At 52.1% G+C, this 17,652-nt stretch overlaps 4 protein-coding genes across 26 annotated transcripts in view; 3 read left to right on the top strand and 1 right to left on the bottom strand.

Annotated features, from left to right (window-relative positions):
* Window positions 1-1,370, top strand: part of KCTD19 (potassium channel tetramerization domain containing 19) — a 108,333-nt gene extending 106,963 nt beyond the window's left edge. For all 8 annotated transcript variants that reach the window (XM_084959911.1, XM_084959915.1, XM_084959912.1 and 5 more), the window contains one exon: window positions 1,109-1,370. In XM_084959911.1, the coding sequence (XP_084816037.1) occupies window positions 1,109-1,222 (114 nt within the window). In that variant the 3' untranslated portion in view covers window positions 1,223-1,370. The remainder of the gene's footprint in view (window positions 1-1,108) is intronic.
* Window positions 1-17,652, top strand: part of TK2 (thymidine kinase 2) — a 1,024,677-nt gene that overhangs the window by 317,109 nt on the left and 689,916 nt on the right. The gene's annotated exons all lie outside the window — the stretch shown is intronic.
* On the bottom strand, window positions 1,317-11,216 carry PLEKHG4 (pleckstrin homology and RhoGEF domain containing G4). Of its 16 annotated transcripts, none has more exons than XM_084959889.1 (22): window positions 11,083-11,216; window positions 9,832-10,539; window positions 9,570-9,665; window positions 9,371-9,494; window positions 9,188-9,281; window positions 9,025-9,099; window positions 8,828-8,944; window positions 8,557-8,655; window positions 8,315-8,439; window positions 8,017-8,155; window positions 7,807-7,923; window positions 6,045-6,227; window positions 5,298-5,800; window positions 4,976-5,222; window positions 4,215-4,304; window positions 3,910-4,131; window positions 3,650-3,820; window positions 3,398-3,575; window positions 2,751-2,867; window positions 2,369-2,605; window positions 2,169-2,284; window positions 1,317-1,999 (listed from the first exon to the last, which is right to left on the bottom strand). In XM_084959889.1, exons 2-22 carry the CDS (start codon window positions 10,337-10,339, stop codon window positions 1,994-1,996), a joined length of 3,564 nt encoding a protein of 1,187 aa, XP_084816015.1. In that variant the 5' UTR covers window positions 10,340-10,539; window positions 11,083-11,216; the 3' UTR covers window positions 1,317-1,993. The 16 variants fall into 16 exon arrangements, with proteins under 16 accessions (XP_084816015.1, XP_084816006.1, XP_084816011.1 ...); XM_084959880.1 differs by having other exon boundaries at window positions 1,317-2,012; window positions 8,315-8,463; window positions 11,083-11,210; XM_084959885.1 differs by having other exon boundaries at window positions 1,317-1,927; window positions 8,315-8,463; window positions 11,083-11,210.
* Window positions 10,440-17,652, top strand: part of LOC106510494 (uncharacterized) — a 34,606-nt gene continuing 27,393 nt past the window's right edge. Inside the window, exons 1-2 of the mRNA XM_084959099.1 lie at window positions 10,440-10,447; window positions 10,646-11,223. Of these exons, the coding sequence (XP_084815225.1) occupies window positions 10,440-10,447; window positions 10,646-11,105 (468 nt within the window). The 3' untranslated portion in view covers window positions 11,106-11,223. The remainder of the gene's footprint in view (window positions 10,448-10,645; window positions 11,224-17,652) is intronic.

Below are 17,652 nucleotides of genomic sequence, written 5' to 3'. Positions count from 1 at the left end.
TCCAATGGTACCAGTCTAGCCTTCATCAGTAATAATCTTGACCATGTTTGGGGAAGCACATCATGAGCCCAAGGTTTTGGAGTGCTGAAAGCAGAGAAACTACTGGGAGTCAGACCTTTTATTTATTTTTTATTTTTTTCGCCTTTTTGCCATTTCTTAGGCCACTCCTGAGGCATATGGAGGTTCCCAGGGTCGAATCGGAGCTGTAGCCACCAGCCTACGGCAGAGCCACAGCAATACGGGATCTGAGCCAAATCTGCAACCTACACCACAGCTCACGGCAACACCGGATCCTTAACCCACTGAGCAAGGCCAGGGATCGAACCCGCAACCTCATGGTTCCTTGTCAGATTCGTTAACCACTGAGCCAAGACAGGAACTCCTCAGACATTTTAAACAAGGATACCAACTTCACCTTCTTAGCCATGATGTCCTTACTTTTGTACATTCCTTTTGCACTTAAGCTGCTTTAGTTTTTTTTTTTTTTTTTTTTTTGTCCTTTTAGGGCCACACCCATGGCATATGGAGGTTCCCAGCCTAGGGGTCCAATCAGAGCTGTAGCTGCCGGCCTACGCCAGAGCCACAGCAACAAAGCTGCTTTAGTTTTTACAAAGAAAAAGAAAATATTCAATAAGGGCAAAGAAATGACCCAGGTTTTTTGTTTTTTGATTCCTTAAAATAATTTTAGCATTCAATTTTTATTTTAACATTGTAGGTGAAAAAGATTTAGCTAATTTTTCATTAATCTAGTATTTCGATAATCAAGTACATTACTATAACCCCTTTCACCATAAACATAATAGTCACCATAAACACTAGCTTCTACCTAGTCTGTTGATTGGAAAGTAAAGTCAGCATCTACAACTAGAAAGGGGAAAACCAGTGGCAGGAAATATTCATTTTTTGATTCTCTGGTTATTCTTTTCTGTTCCCTGGTAGTCACTCCTAGCCACAGGTCTGTGAGATGCCTTCAGGCAGAACTGAACCCAAAAGCATCAACTGCCCTTGCCCTGCCCATGGCCCGACCCAGATGGCCCGACCCATCCACACAAAGCTAGAGTAGGCAACCAGCCACAAAGTCAGGAATAAGCCTAGCCTTTCCTTCTAGCTCACGCTGCCTTTCGCCAGGAAATACAGCCGTTGTGTGGACCTGCTCATCCAGAGGGGCCTGTCTAGGTCTGTCTCTTACTCTGTCCTGAGCAAGTACTTACAAGAGGGCTAAGGTGCCCAGAGATGCTGCCCCGACATACACCACCCTACCAACAAGATTCTTTTTAACCGGGGACATCCACAAAATGCATTTGCCCATCCAAGGGTGTGTATCAGTTTATTTTTTATTATAAACAAATAAAGAATAAGTCACAAGTCAAGGACCTGTACTCCATCTCTGAGATACCAAAGATCTTACAATCAGTGAAATAATCTTAAACAACTCTAACTGAAAGCTATGCAGAAAGCATTGAGTCAGAATAACCAATGTGACCCAGGAAAGAAGGGGCTGGGCTTGAAAAGTCAGGGAAGGCAAGAGTCCAATAGGAATGAGCATGCCCCTAAGTTTGGGGAGCTTGGCTATGAGACCAGGGGCTGGGAAGCAGTGGCTGGGAACCCACCTGTGTCCATCCTGAGAGGTGGGGCAGCCCAGTCACTACCAGAGTCACTTGATGCCCCATCTGCCTAAAGCATGGGAACAAACGTTCACCCTCTGCTCTGGGTGGGAGCAACTGGGGGGAGCTGGAGACAGAAGAAGGGGACAGGAGGCCAGGAGCCAAGGACTGGGGGCTCATTTTGGCCCTGTAGCCAGAATCTCCTAGAGAGGTCCCTGCTGGTCTGTCCAATTGACCCAGACATCAGAAAAGATAATCAATAGGACTGTGTATGTAGGCTGGAGGCAACCCAGGTGCCAACCATGGCTTGGTCACAGCAGATCCTGAAAGAGGTGATATTCCTTGGATCTATAGACGCCTGGATCCACTGACCGCCTCTAAGCCTGGGCTCAGACCTGTGGTGCCAAGCTAGGCATGAATAATTATTTCCCGAGCTCGGGGTCCTGGCGGGGTCTCTGAGAAATGACTTTGACCACCCCCTCATTTCTATCTAAGGGCAAGGCAGCCATAGGCCTAGGTGGGGCTGAGGAAGGGCTGGTGGGTATAAAGTAAAATGGAACTCACATAGGACAAGTCTTCCAGGCCCCTGCCCAGGGTCTGCCCTGACATACAGCTGCTGTCTGAGCCACTGGAGCCACTGGCTGATGGGCACTGGGACAAGACTTCTGAGTCCTCAGGAGCTAGGAAAGATTAGGTGAGCTGTCAGGAGGGGAGGCCCAGATAACAAGCCATGCCCTCCTGCCTCTGGCCAACCCCAGACCTACTCAAAGATGGCTGGCTGCCCAGCTCGGCTTCAGCCTCCAGTACTGCTTCCTCTGGGAAGCTGGTGGAATACAGGGGCCAGCAGAAGTCCAGAATCGCCGGGTCTCTATACAGATGCAGGTTGAGGGACCCCAGTACAGAGCAAGAGGCAGGGTCTCCAGGAAGGGAGTTTGAGGCCCCCAGGTAGGGGCTGTCACAGTCAAATGGGACCACAGCAATGGAGGCACGAGAGCGAACTTCTGCATGAAAAAGAGGGTCAGGCTGGGTCAGGCCAGAGCCCAGCTGGGCCAAGGTCTGGAGGCGAACACCAGCTAAGGCTGAGAGAGGTCCATGTTGCCTCCTGTGCAGCTCTCCCCTCCCCACCCCCTGCAGCCTGACTGCTACCTCGGCACTTCAGAATATAATTGATGGTGCGGTCGTTGATAGCTTCTTCACTGGGTGCAATATCCCGGAAGGCCTTGTTCCCCACACCCATGGACACCATCTCAGCCATGCGCACTTCTGGGAGGACAGTGAACATCTGGATATCAGCCAGGCCCTTTATCTACCCTTCCCCCTTACATAAGTCTCTCCTATCCACCCATAGCCAGCACACTGTCCTGGGCACTGAGCCTTTCTGGTGCCAGACTCTCTCTTCCCAACAATTCCATGGACAAGCGTCACAATTCTCCTTTTAGAGGTAAGACCTCTTACTACTGCAGCTGTGGCACAGGCCAAAGCTGCAGCTCAGATTCAATCCCTGGCCAGGAACTTCCATGTACCATGGTGAGGCCAAAATAAGTAAATAAGCAAATAAATAAAATAGACATGAGGCCTCTAATACTCAGAAGTTAATGCTGTGTCCACAGTCTGAGACAGTGACAGCAAGACTACCTGACTTTGGAGTACTTAACCCTGGATGGGTTGCTGCTGATGGACCTTTTCCCTTCTCACAAGTGCTTCCAGGTCCCTAGGTCCTCCCTGGGGCCCTTCTGGGACGACATAAGCTCTCCGAGGAGGGGAATGTGGGGTGTAATGGGCAGGGAACCTACCCTTGTTGTGGAGAGCCTGCCTCCAGAGCAGGCGGGAGATGTCAGCTGTCCAAGCCTGCTTGGTGGCCAAGTTGGCAGCTTGTAGTACAAAGGTGTCCTTGGCCTTGCAACGGCGGAACCAGATCTCAAAGCGCAGGTTGCTATCCCCACAGCATTCAGTGAGGCCAAGGTCTGCCATCTGTGCGGGCAGGAGAAGGGCTTGGTGAAGCATGGGGAGTGTGGGGGGAGCAGGGAGGGGTTGGGTCAGCCTACCTTGAAGGAGCGCTTGTAGGCGAATATGTCAATGCCTGCAGGTCCTCGGCGAGGCTTGCTGAAGAGCAGCAGCTCCTCAAAGAGGAAAATGCGACGCAGGGACTTGTGGCGCCCAGCACGCACCATGAACTCATCCTGTCGGACCAACTGCCCTTGTTCCTTGAGGTTGACCTGTCAGATTGGGGCTCAGTGGGTGCCCCACCTCTTCTGCCCCCTCCCTTCACACCTGCCCCTGCCCACCATGCCCTAGAATGACTCACATCACAGCCCTGGATGGCATCCATGGCTAACAAGTCATTGCCATGTCTCAGCTGGAAGCGCACAAGACTCTGGGCAGCCCGCAGGGCACTCAGCTCCTGCACAGCACCCCCACAGGCCCGCGCCAGCTCCTGCAGCAGCAGCGCATACTTGCTCATGCGCTGGATGGGCTTCAGCAGGTAGGAGGCCAAGTCCAAGTGGTCCCCCAGTGCTTGCTGCTTGTCCTGCCAGGTGCGTGGGAGACCATCAGGGGGCTTCAGGTTATTTACTCCATTCCCCCTCCCCCTACAGTTTCAGGCTCACCTACCCTGAAGAAGACATGACCATAGCTGGTCATCAGAGCATCAGAGCGAGGTTTATTCTTGCTATAGAGTGCGTACATCCCAAACTGCACCCTCTGCAAAGATACATAGTTCAGCCTGGTGCAAGGGGCCAGCATCCAAGGGGCCCAGACTACTCTCAGCTGGGGAGGACCAAAATGCCAACAGGCGGGTCCCAAGGAGGCTTCCCCCAAAAGATCCAATCTGCCCTGCTTTGACTGAGAGGCGATCTGGCGAGAACAGGGACTGTGCAGAGAGGGGCTTGCCCACAGGCCCTCTGGAAAAGAAGTCCTGCATTCAGCTCTGATCCTCCCACAGCTCTGAGAGCACCGCTCTGGTCTCACCTTACCTCCTTCCCTTGCTCACAATACTAAGCCACACTGACCTGTTTCTTCCATGACTACAGGCTGCTTTCCTGCCCAGGGCTTTGCACTTGATCTTTCCTCTGAATGGAACTGGAGCCCCTCCCTCTAGCCTCAGCTCAAATATCAGCTCCTCTTCAAAGAGGCCTAACTGCTCTCTCTAAAGGAGATACCCTTCCCCACCACTAACTCACAATCACCTATCCTGATTTTTTTTCCTCCTAGCCCAAACTATAACCTGGGATTTTACTTTTATGTCTCTTCTACTAAAGGACAGGAACCTTTTGGTCCTGTTCAGAGCTGTACCCGTCACAGAGCCTGTACCCAACAGCTCTCTGCTGAGTATGACAGAATCAGCCAGGGGCCGTATGGCTTGTGAGGCTTACATGGCGCAAAAAAGCATAGGCCACCCGGGGCGGGTGCTGGGTACAGGCCTCCAGCTCACGCAAGAAGAAATGGCAGTGGAAGTCCCGCAGCTTCTCCAGGTTGCCAAAGAGATGGGCACGCTGGCCACGGAGGCCTTGGGGCACATCAGGGCGATCCAGCTCCGGGAAGTAGTTCTCCATGGTGTAGTCAAGAGCACGGACATACTCCCGCTCTGTAGCTACCATCTCCGCCAGTACCAGCTGAAGCCTACCAAGGAGGTGGAGTCAGGACCCAAGACATTTGTCCTGCCACTGCCCTCCCTGCCCTGCTCACTGCCTGTACCTGTTGGGGCTCCTGGGGTCACAGCTGCCTGGTGGAGGCATGGTGGGGCAGGACCTTGGCTGGACACCACCTCCAGCCTCTGGACTGTGGCAGGCAGCCACAACAGCCTCATGGTGGCACTGCTGTGTAGACTCTCTGAGACTCAGTCCCAGATTCCGATCAAGGCTGTATGCCTTTCTCAGGGGAGGGGCGGCAGGTCTAGCCAAGCCCCGGCTTACACACAGGCTAGCTGTGCTACCTGTCAATGGAGGCTTCAGAGCAGCCTCTAGCTTCTGGTCCAGGGCCAGCCAGGTGTCCTGGCACCACGCCCAGGCCCAGCGACACTCCTGGCGAATGCCCTCAGATCCCAGCCCTGTGGCTAGAGCCCACATCTTTCGGAAGTGGGCAGGAGGCAAGTCAGGGTGCTTGGTCCAATGCAGCTGTAGCCGTTGCAGCACAACCCCTGGGCACTCCTGTTCCAGTTCTGCCAACACCCGCTGCCCCTCCTCGGCCCACGTCGAGGCCTGCAATACCAAAGCTAGGTGGGCACTGATGAAGGAGCCCATCAAGATTGCTGGGCCTTCTCCTCTACCCACCCCCCATCCCCATTGAATGGCCACATCCCCAGTGGTAGGATTTGGGGGTTAGACTAAAGACAAGGAGAAAAAACAGGTAAGATACACAGCAACACTCAGGTGGTAGTAGAGCTGAGCAGCCACCCCTACTTCACTGACCACCTGGAGCCAGGGTTGGGACCCCCTCACCCACCTGCTTGAAGAACTGCAACAGCCTCTCAGCATCTGCCAGCCTCTGCCGCCTCTGGGCCAAAGCCCTAGAGAAGTCAGTCAGCTGGGCTTGCAGGGCCAGAAAGCTGGCCCCAAAGGGGCCCAGTTCAGCCGCATCCCATCCAACCAGTAGTTGCAGAAACTTCTCCCCTCGCCTGATCTGCTCCTGGAGACAGAGACTGGGCTCAGCAAGCCCTGGCCTGGTAGTCTAGTCCCAGAGCCCAGATTTTTTCCACAGATGTCTACACGTCATCGTCAAGTGTCTTCTCTGAAGACTTTCCCTCCACCCCCTACCCACTCCCCTCTCTCTCTGTGCTCCTCCCTACAGCCAAACTTCCTGGAGGAATTGCTGCTCTCTTCACTGCTTAACTCATGAGCATCTGTAGCCCCACTTCCCCCACCTCTGACTCAACCACTCAGCACCATCCAACACTCTCTCCCCCAGCTCCCGTGACCCATCCCCACTCTCCTGATTCTCCTTATCTTTCTCTGGTGCTTCATCCTCCTGCTCTCCACCCGACACCTGGGCTGTTAAACACTGGTGCCCATGAAAACAGCCCACGCTCTCTCCTCAGGCAATCTTCAAGTATCATTCACAAGCCCACAACCACCAAGTGACCCTCTACTTGCAGATCCCTCCTCTGAGCTCTCTCTCGTTCCTTCATGGTCATCCCCAAAGCACACCCAAGACTGGATGGATGAATCCCCTTTCCCCAGAAGGTTGCCGTCCCCGAATCCTTCTCTCAAGGAATAGTACCTATTCATCTTTGCAACCTCCCTCTCCCTCTTATCCTCTTCCTATGTTTCCACTATTGAATTCTATCAATTTCCCAAATCTAGGAATTCCCATCATGGCTCAGCGGTAACGAACCCAACTAGTATCCATGAGGATGCAGGTTCGAGGCCTGGCCTTGCTCAATGGGTTAAAGATCCAGTGTTGCTGTAAGCTGTGGTGTAAGTTAGATCCTGTGTTGCTGTGGCTGTGGTGTAGGCCAGCAGCTCTAGCTCCGATTCAACCCCTAGCCTGGCAACTTCCATATACTGCGAGTGCAGCCCTAAAAAGACCAAACAAACAAAAAAATCTCAACTCTATCTCCTCTGCCACCATCCTGGACCACTGCAACTGCCTCTTCAATGCATTCTGCATGTCCATCCTCCAAGTAACTGTCTACCTATGAACTAAGGTAATGTTCACAGAACATAGATCTGATTATATGACTTTCCACTTAAATTACACTGTCACAGGGCCCAGCATCTGGCCACTGACCACTTTTCCAGCCTCATTTTACCTCATCTTGCCCTATTCTCCCTGTATTTCATCCTCACTGTCCTCCTTATGGTTCTTGGGGCAAATCATGCTCCCTCTTGCCACAGGTCCTTTGCAGGTGCTTTTTGCTCCCTCAGTCTGAGATGTCTCTTATCCGCCAACCCTCTTCTGCCTGGTTAAGCTCAACCTCTCCTTCAGCTCTCAGCTCAAAAGTCACTATTTCAAGAAAGCTTGCTAACACCCCTCCTGGATCAAGACTTTATTGTACACTCAGGTAGAATCAGCTGTGCTGCTTCTCTCCAGAGCTTTTGCCTAGAAAGAATACATACATATGACTTTGAACTTTTGGTGATAACTGATCTTCTCTGCTGGACTGTAAATTCCAAGAGAGTAAAGGATTTCCATTCACCCACCCAGCATTCCTAGTTCCTGGTAAAATGTCCCAATACCTACACAAGGAACAAGTGACCAAACTCACTTGGGCAATCCGGTCCAGTTCCTGAAAAGGGCCTTGGGCCTGGAGTAGCATGTCCAATGAGGGCTCCCTTGGCTCCTCAAGTGCTGGCCAGCCCACCTGCTGCAACCACACTTCAATCTGGAGGAGTACAGGCAGGGAAAGAGGGCTGCTGTGAGGCAGAAGTGATGCTTGAGATTAGAGGTGAGGCCCATTTGGGGAGATGGTTCCCACCTGGTGCAACCTGCCCTCCTGGGCCTCCAGCATCTGGACCAACTCCAGTGCTTGTACTCGCCGGTTACTCTGTAGGGTCAGTTGGTGCAACAGTCCATCCACACGGCCATACAGGTCCTCGGCCTCATCCACTGCTGGCCTGGTGCATGGTACATGTCTCAGCACCCCTGCCTGGTGTCTAGCTCCACTCCACCCTGTCCTGGGACCACAACCCTGACTATTTCTGAGCCAGCCACTGAGTCCCTGGCATGGGATATGATAGGCTGGAGCAGGATCTGGGATATGGACTTGCACCTACCTGTAGTCTGGACTCAGAGTCACCTCTGAGACCTCCTGCTTTAGCCATGCCAGCTCTAAGCCTCCTTGGCATTGTAGCCATGCCAGCTGTGGCGAGTCTAGCACATGCTGCATCAGGACCCGCACCTGCCGCAACAGACGGTCAACTTCCTATGATTAAGAGCAACAGGCCATGGAGGTGTGCATAGGAGAAGAGGAGGGAGGTAGGAAGCATTGGGGGAAGTGTCGAGATGGCACACTCACCCCAGACTCTGTGGGCTGGGGCACAGCCTTCATGCTCTCGATGGCCCCCTGGAGCAGGGCACAAACCAATTGGCAGCTCTGCAGTAGGGCTTCCAAACGCTGTGAGAAGAGGCAGACATGACCAGGGTTGTGCACAGTGCTGGCCCCAGGCATCTTGGATCCCAGGCCATTTCAGCCAGCTTTGCACTGCTTGAGACAGCCCAGGAGAGGTTCCTCTGCTGACCAGACTGTCTGCCTACCCAGGACACTATGCCCCACCCAGTACACTAACCATTCGGAAGTCCAGCCAAGCCTGGTGACAATAAGGCAGGCCTCCTCCTAGTGAAGTGGGCAATCCTGAGGTGGAGATGTGGTTCAGCAGGCTCTGATGAGAGGACAGCTGCTCTAACTGCAGAAAAAGAATGTGCAGTGACTCAGGCCTGCTAGGAAAGCACCCCACCTCCACCCTGACCAAAACGGGCTCAGTACCTGCATCCCTGAAGGCACCTCCCCAGGCATCTTTCCCACCAGCAGCACCTGGTGCACCGACCCTGGAGCTGCTTCCTGCAAGGAGTCTGAGTTCAGTCCTGCCTCCAACTCTATACAAAAGGAATAGGTGGGGGAAAGAGGGAAGCTACAATCCTGTACTCACTTGCAGTTGGCTGAGGCCCCAGAAAAGGGAAGAGCTTGGGGAACAAATTCGGGCATCCACTAGCACGGTCAGTCCTAGGGCCTGTACCTCGGGCCTGAACAGAAAAGCTTTGGTTCAGTATCTATTTCCCAAAACTTCATCTCCTAGATCAGGCTCTGTCCCCCCACCTCCTGCCCCCACAACCTGGGGATGCTTCGCAGGTAGAGCAGGAGGTGGATGAGTTCATGGCTGGTGCTCTTGGGGTGAAGCCAGGCTGAGTTATGGGCACACAGAAGCATCACTGCCCGGCCTTCTACATCCCGAGTCCCTGTGGGAAGAAGGCAGTGAACACCTGCACAATCATGTCACCCCACCTCCACTGCTTCTAATCTATCCCAAATACCTGGCAGGGCAGCCATGCCACTGGCAAGCAGCTCCCAGGTGAGGTCTTGGGCCAGGAGGTAGTCAGTGGGCTTAGGGAGCCTGGATCTGTTGGGGTCTTGAGAAAGAAAATGGTTTGGGTCTACACTGGGCCACTTACCCAGAGAACCCTACTTGAACCTGGACTTTAGCCTGAGTAGGGTCAGAGACTTCCCCAAGTCTTAGTACCCACCTCCAGGTAGCCCCCCTCCCTTCCAATACTTCCCTGGCCCAGTCTTCCTTACCTGCCTCCAGTAGTTCTGACGATGTCTCAGATGAAAGGTCTCCAAGGTCCACAGGGTTGCTGTCCGACCCCTCAGGGTCCAAGTGGACTGGCATTTCCCTGTCTGAAACTGACTCCCCTGCTAAGCCACCCTCTTGGCTGTCATTCTCACCCTGTGCCAGGCTGAGGTGGGAGGACATTGGGCATAGGAGGATCTCCACTCCAGAGGGGGCTACGTCCAACTGGACTGAGGAACCTCCTAATGTGCCCCTCTGGCCTTCCTCCAACCCATCTGCAGCCAACTGTCCTGGAAATGCCTGAAGCTCACCAGGCAGACGGCTGTCCTGTACCCCTTCCCCCTGGGATGCCCCTACCGGCGGGCTTAGAGGATTGGGGTCCTTAAGCTGCATCTGAAGAGGTGGTTCCCCTTCATCCCAGGCATCTTTAAAACTGCACACAGCAAACCTCCAGTCGGTAGCGTGTCCCTGGGGGTCTGGGGACTCATCCGCGTCCCCCAGGGACCCTTCCATCACCCTCTCCTTATGAGTGAGCCTGCTCCAGGCAAATGCGAGATGAGCTAAACCCTCAGTGTGAACTGAGGCCTCAGCTCATCCAAGAAACGGGTTGAAGATGGTCAGGTAAGGCTCCGCAAGCAATGGAGGCAGAAGTCACGAGACCGTAGGAGGCGCCAGTCCTGATGCCCAGCGTGGGGAGCGTAGACGCTTCAGGCCTAAGTAGAGAGGAGAATGGCCGGAGTCTCCTTCCTGCTCAGGGTCCGCGGATCCACGCTCACGTGGGCCTTCACCTAGCGGCCCTCAAGCTCAAACGCTCACCAGCTGCCACACTGGGCGAGCCTGCGCGGGTGGGACGCTCACGCCGTGGGCGGGGCGCCGCCTCGTGCTCCTGCTCACGCGAGCCTGGCAGACCTGGCCTTGCCCGGGAGGCTCGCGCGCCCGCTCCCTCGCCCCGGGGAGCCCCAAAGGGAACCTCGAACCCGAGAGGCCAGGCAGCCGGAGCCCTCGAAAGTACTGCTGCACCTCCGCCTCGACGGCGGGTATAGCGTACTGCCTGGCCGCCGGACCGGGAATGAGCGAGGCAGAGGACGCGGCGCCGCGCCGCCCCCTGGAGGTCGGAGGACGGAGCCTCAGGCCACCCCGCTGGGCCCGACGGCAGCCGCCCGGGCCGGCCGGAAAGCGCGGAGACGCGGGCTTTCGCAGCAAGCCCTGGCCAGCCACCCCTTCGTTCCCCGCGGGCCCGGGGAACTCGGTTTCACCTCGACCCCCAGGCCTCCGCTGACTCTGACTCGGCTTTTCAGTCCGCGGGTAGGAACAGCGACCAACTGCCTTCCCGACGCGCCCACACCCCGGCTCGCTGTGCGCGCCGGAAGAGCTCCCCGGCTGGGGAAGCGGCGTAGGTGAGCGACGGCGAGCGGGCGAGGGGGGCCGTCGCGGGTGATGAAGGGGTTTGCGGGGTGGAAGGTGTGAGAGGGGGGCGGTTCTGCTCTTGAATGCTCGCAGGATGCGGGGAGCCCTGCCCTAGCTTCCTTCAGCAAAACAAGGAGCACTCGGTCCTCTCAGCCGAAAGAAGAAAAGTGCGGGCCCACAGTCCCTTAGGGAGAGACACTGCTTAAGCCCAGACCAGCTGCTTGGGGTTGCTGGGTGCCAGAAGGAGTATCTTCATGGAGGTTGGGAGGGAGGGGCCCTTCCATTGCCGCCCCAATCCTCAGTCCCAGGTACCAAAAGACAGGTTGTATGATCCCATGATGGGATGTGGGGGCTACTGCCCGGGCTAGAGGTGAGGAGGGGGCGGAGAGGGGGCTCTGGTGGGAGCTAACCCACATCTGCCAGAATCCACCAATCCACCAGGCCCAGAGCCTCCACGCCCTTACGTTCTTGGCACTTCTTTCATAGACACCCCATTCCCAGCCTCACACCCCGTTCCACAGAGGACAGCCTTTGTGGGACCGAGGTCGGCATTCTGGAGCCAGGCCTGCTCTTCCACTTACCAGCCGGGTGAACTCCAGCAACTCAGTTCTCTTTGAGCCTCATCTTGCCTGTTTAAAAGAAAAAAGAAAAAGAAAGTAATTTCTTTCTCCTGAGATTGTCTTGAGGACTAGGGAAGATCCCCTATGTCAGGTCCACTTGCTGCCAGCTCTGGAGCTGTGTTCGTGCCCTGCCCATCATTTCGTCCTCAGCCAGGGGAATCTAAACTGGTGAAAGTCACTTGGACAGTTGGCCTGTGGGATTTCTCCTAGCTCTGAGGTGTGAAGTCCCTTTGGGGCATGTGGACCTAGCCTAACACTCCCCCAAATTTGTGGGAAGGTTGTAAGAAGGTAGGCTGTGTGGCCATAAGAAGAGACTGTACCCCATAACATACCCAGACCCTTGGTTCCTTGCAGGGAGAGGGCAGGGAGTGTAGTGGCTTCCCTGGTTCTAAGGTAGCACCTCCTTTGTGAGCCCAGGGAAGCTGCCAGAAGAGGGAACCTGGGCATCAGAATCAGGCACAGAGGGAACAGCCGTTGTCCCCCCCTCCCTCACCATCCCAGCTGCCACATCAGCACCAAGTCCTCATTCTCAGAGCAGCTACTCTGGAGCTTTCTTCATGAGCCGATGTGGCTGTGAGGAGCCTTGGGGTTGTCCTGCTCCATTCCCAAGCACCAGCAGGCCTTCTCATCCCACTCTCTTTTAGCTTCAGTGAGCATCAGGACCAACCTTGGCTCCCTCCCCAGTTGTCCTAGAGCCGCCCCACTGAGTCACTGCCTCCAGCTCCCTCCGTCTTCTTCTGCTGCCCATCCCCACCCACCAGCCAGGCCCCCTGTGAGCCCTAAGAACTGGTTGGACTTGCTGGCAGGCACATGTACCTCTCCAGTGCCAAAGGCAAATAAAAAGCCTCAAGCCACAGGCCATAGCTGACCCCAGCACCCCTAGGCACAGGCAGGCAGGCAGACAGACTCACGGACAGGGCCAGGCCTTGGTTTATTCACTCCGCATAGAATGTGCATTGTCAGCTTTGTGAAAACAGAGACTATGTTGGACTTGGTTGTCCACTTCTGTCCTTCCAGCACCCAGCACAGGGTCTGGAATAAACCTTGAGGGGTGCTTGAGACTGGTCACACTAGCCCTGCCTTCCTGAGGCTCCCCATTCATGAGTCAGATGTAAACAGAGTCATAAGTGGAGACAGATTCAGAGGCTCTGAAAGGGACACTGAAGAAGAAGAGAGCTTCAGGATGCACAGCCCCAAGATGGCAAAGGCACAGATAGAAATTGGGACAAACTGAGGCCTTGGTGGGGTAACACTGGGGGCTGGGCCTGGAACCAGCCTGGGCCACTGACCACAGCAGACTCTGTGGGCTGAGCTTGCAGGAGTGAGCAGTGACTCATAGGACCCATCTCTGTGGCTCTCCTGGCAACAAAATCTACTCACAGCAGCCTTTTCCACTGAGATCATGAAACAGGGATGGGCCTCCCTCCACTGCCCCTTCCCCAGCCTTCCCTCAGCCTTGCATTTCTTACCAACGTGAATCAATCAGAGATGAAATGGGAGCTCTCTGCCTCAGTGGGCCTAGTGATAAGAGACCACAGTCATTGCTCTCTTTCCCTCCCAAACCTTGCTTTCTTTCTTTAGTACTGCCCCAGACAGTGAGGGTGACAGATACCCTAAATCTTTCTAAACCTTCTCAATAAACTCCATACTCCTTAAGGTGGCATTCAAGGCCATCCAGAGCTGTTATAGTCTTTATGTCCAGCTCTCATACAGGCCTGGAAAAATCATCTGACTGCAAGTCTTATCTCAAACTGTCCCCTCTATCTGGAATTCCCATGCCCATTTCCCCAGGTCAAAATCCTTCCTCCTTCAAGGCCTGGATGTAGCTCAGGCAGCACTGGAGGCCATTTCTGCCATCCTGTCCAATCAAGTGGTGACTTGCATGCTCTCCTGCATCTCAGGTGCCTTCCTCCCCTCCTCTGTGCTCACATACTTTCTTCCTCTCAGTCAGCTCATCTCTGACCAACCCTATCTGTCTGGCAGTCCCCATGTTGTTAGTTACCCAGTTCTAGGCCCAGGATCCCCTCTGCACCCCCTCCCCAGAAACTGATGGTGTGGATTTTATTTCTAAACCTTTCTAATCTAGTAATTTTTGAAGGATGTGGTCTCTGGACCACTTCCCTCCAGAGAGCTGGTTAACATTACAGATTTCTGGGCTTGCATAGATCTGCTGAGTCAGAACTTTTGGGGTAGGCCCAGGAGTCTGACAAGCTCCCCAGTGATTCTAATACTGAGGTCTGAGAATGGCTGCCTGGGCTGCTAGAGGAGCTTCCAACAGGTCTCTAGCCTTTTCTCCTATCCATCCTTCCTCCACACGGGGTTTCACACATCCTCTGCCTGGCACCAGCTACACTCAACCTTTCCCAATGCCCATCACTGCCCACATTCCCAGATCACAATTCTCCCAGGCCAGTTCTCTGCCACCACCAAAACTCAGCAGGTCACCCTGCACAAGCCTTTGGTGTCCCTGACTGCTCTCTCCCTAGCACATCACCCACAGTAATTTGCTTTTCACCATATGTGTTTCAGGCATCCTTTATTCAGGCTGCTCTTTTTACCTGGAATGCACCCACACAACTCCGCCTGTGTTGCCTGAACCGCTCACACACACACACACACACTCTTCCCAAAGCCCTCCCAGATCTTCAAGGCCCCACAGCACTTTCCTATGCTCTTTGCCTTGTAAAAATGATCGCAAACATTTATGACCCCTTACTGTGGCCAGGCTGTGTACTAGGTTCTTCTCATTTTATCATTTTATCTTCTCATTCTAATCCTAACAGCAGCCTTATGAAATTGTTATAATTGTTACCCATTTTAAAGACGAAGACACTGGGGCTCAGAGAGAATGTATCATCTATCTATGATAACAGCCAGTGAATAAGAGCTGAAACTAACTGGCCTCATCACTGCCAACCATAAGCAATGTGAAGGCAAAGCCTAAGTCACTCTTCCTTTTCACACCTTCCCCAGGCATAATGTACAAAAAAAATGTTTATTGATTAAAATTAGTAACTTTTGCAGTATGTTAAGTTCGTCAGATCTGTGAGGATAGAAAACAGGTTGTCGGAGCTTCCACTGGGGCACAGTGGGATCGGTGGCATCTCTGTAGTGCTGGGACATATCCCTGGCCCAACACGGTGGATTGGAGGATCAGGCATTGCCACAGCTGTCGTGTAGGTCGAAACTGTGGCTTGGATCTGATCTCATGCCTGGCCTGGGAACTTCCATATGCCTTGGTGAGACCAAAAAAGACCAAGAAAAAAAAAAAAGAAACAGGTTGGTAATTACCTAGGGCTAGGCAGAGGGTGAGGAGTTTTCTTTGGAGGGGGGTGATGAAAATGTTGTAAACTTAGATTGTCGTGAGTGCTGCACAACTCTGAATATATTAAAAAGCACTGAACTGTACATTTTATTTTTTTAACTCATGGAATTTTATAGTATTTATAGTTGTACAACCGTCACTACAACCTAATTTTTCAGCATTTCCAACCCAAACCCCCAGCCCATCCCCCCATCCCCTTTGGTAACCATAAGTTTCTCAAAGTCTGAGTCAGTTTCTGTTCTGCAAAGAAGTTCATTGTATCATTTTTTTTTAGATTTTGCATATGTGATAGCATATGATGATTGTGTCTCACTCTAACTTCAGTTAGCATGATTATTTCTAGGTCCATCCATTGCCACGTACAGTGCTGCAGGGCAGTGGGAGATCTTGGAAGAGGGACAGTACGGCATAACAAAGTGCACAAGACTCTTTTACATCTAGAAAGGTGGGGGACCAGGAAGCACTCTGTTCCACAGAACAAAGGCCACCTAGGTTTTAGCCCACATGCCTTTTAATAGGGAAGGTTATGTAGGTTAATGAGCAAAATCAGGTGCAGTTAATGATAAAGCTATCTCTTAGTGGTTGTGGTTTTGCACATGTGCCAAATTTGTTTACTGCATCCTTCAGCAGTTTCAGTGGTCTCAACAATCCATGTTGCTGCAAGTGTTATTATTTCATTCCTCTTTATGGCTGTATAATATTCCATTGTGTATATGTACCCCATCTTCTTTATCCACTCCTCTCTGTTGATGGACATTTAAGTTGCTTCCATGTCTTGGCTATTGTATATAGTGCTGCAGTGAACATAGGGGTACATGTATCTTTTCAAACCATGTTTTTCTTCAGATAGATGCTGAAGAAGTGGGATTACTGGCTTAATGGTAATTCTATTTTTAGTTTTTTGATGAGTCTCCATACTTTTTTCCATAGTGGTTGCACTTACATTCCCACCAGCAATGTAAGAGGACTGCCTTTTCTCCACATCCTCTCCAGCATTTATTGTTTGTAGACTTTTTGATGATGGCTATTCTGGCTGGTGTAAGGTGGTACCTCCTGGTAGCTTTGATTTGCATTTCTCTAATAATCAGTGATGTTGAAAATCTTTTCTTTTTTGGCCATCTGTATGTCTTATTTGGAGAAGAGTCTGTTTATTTTTTTTAATTTATTTATTTTTGCTTTTTAGGGCCACACTAGCAGCATGTGGAGGTTCCTAGGCTAGGAGTCGAATCAGAGCTACAGCTGCCAGCCACAGCCACAGCAACTCAGGATCCCAGCCAAGTCTGTGACCTACACTGCAGCTTGCAGCAACGCTGGATCTTTAACCCACTGAGCAAGGCCAGGGATTGAACCTGTAACCTCATGGTTCCTAGTCGGATTTGTTTCCACTGCCGCACAACAGGAACTCCGAGAATTGTCTGTTTAGATCTTCTGCCCATTTTTTGATCGAGTTATTTGTTTATTTATTCATTTATTTTTTGGTATGGAGTTGCAGGAGATGTTTATATACTTTGGAGATTAATCCCTTGTCAGTCACTTCATTTGCAAATAATTTTCTCCCATTCTGTGCGTTTCGTTTTGTCTTTCCGTTTCGTTTAGGGTTTCCTTTGCTGTGCAAAAACTTTTAAGTTTAACTAGATCCTATTTGTTTATTTTTGTTGTTATTGTCATTGTTCTAGGAGGTGGATCTGAGAAGACATTTCTGAGGTTTATGTCAGAGAGTGTTCAGCTTATGTTTTCCTCTGAGAGTTTTATAGTATGCAGTCTTATATTCAAGTCTTTAATCTGTTTCGAGTTTATGTTTGTGTGTGGTTTAGGGAGTTTTCTAGTTTCATTTTTTTAATATATAGCTGTCCAGTTTTCCCAGGACCACTTATTGAAGGGACTGTCTTTTCTCCATTGTATATTCTTGCCTCCTTTGTCATAGATTAGTTGACTATAGGTGTGTGGGTTTAATTATGGGCTTTCTATCCTGTCCCACTGATCTATAGTTCTTGTTTTTGTGCCAGGATCATACTGTTTTGATGACTGTTTGTTGAGGGAGAAATGCACAAGGCCAAGTTGGTAAAGGAAGAAAGGTTTATTAAGGCATCAGAAAGGGGTGGGCTGAGCTAAAGATGGAGCCACCCCTGACCGTGAGAAGGTGCTAAGCTTATAAAGGATCTGTGATGGGAATCTGTGGCTGATGGGAACAATGGAGAAGGAGGAGGGGTGCGTAGGTGGCTGGATCCCATGACAGAGGACAGTTAATCTTTGGTGGTTAATCCATGCAGGCAGTTGTTTTCACCAGGCCATTGTTTCATTTTTTAATTATTACTCAAATGAATTTATCACATCTGTAGTTGTATAATGATCATCACAGTCCAATTTCACAGGATTTCCATCCCACAACCCAAGCACATCCCCCCACCCCCAAACGGTCTCCTCCAGAGACCATAAGTTTTTCAATGTCTGTGAGTCAGCATCTGTTCTGCAAA

Source organism: Sus scrofa, chromosome 6 (genome assembly GCF_054392235.1).
Source record: "Sus scrofa isolate SSC_HxYL_T2T_F1_AM1 chromosome 6, Sscrofa_HxYL_maternal_Yorkshire_Landrace_v2.0, whole genome shotgun sequence".
In the NCBI taxonomy this organism is placed as follows: Eukaryota; Metazoa; Chordata; class Mammalia; order Artiodactyla; family Suidae; genus Sus; species Sus scrofa.
Note: the sequence above shows the minus strand (reverse complement) of the source record. Positions and strands in the feature narration are given on the sequence as shown.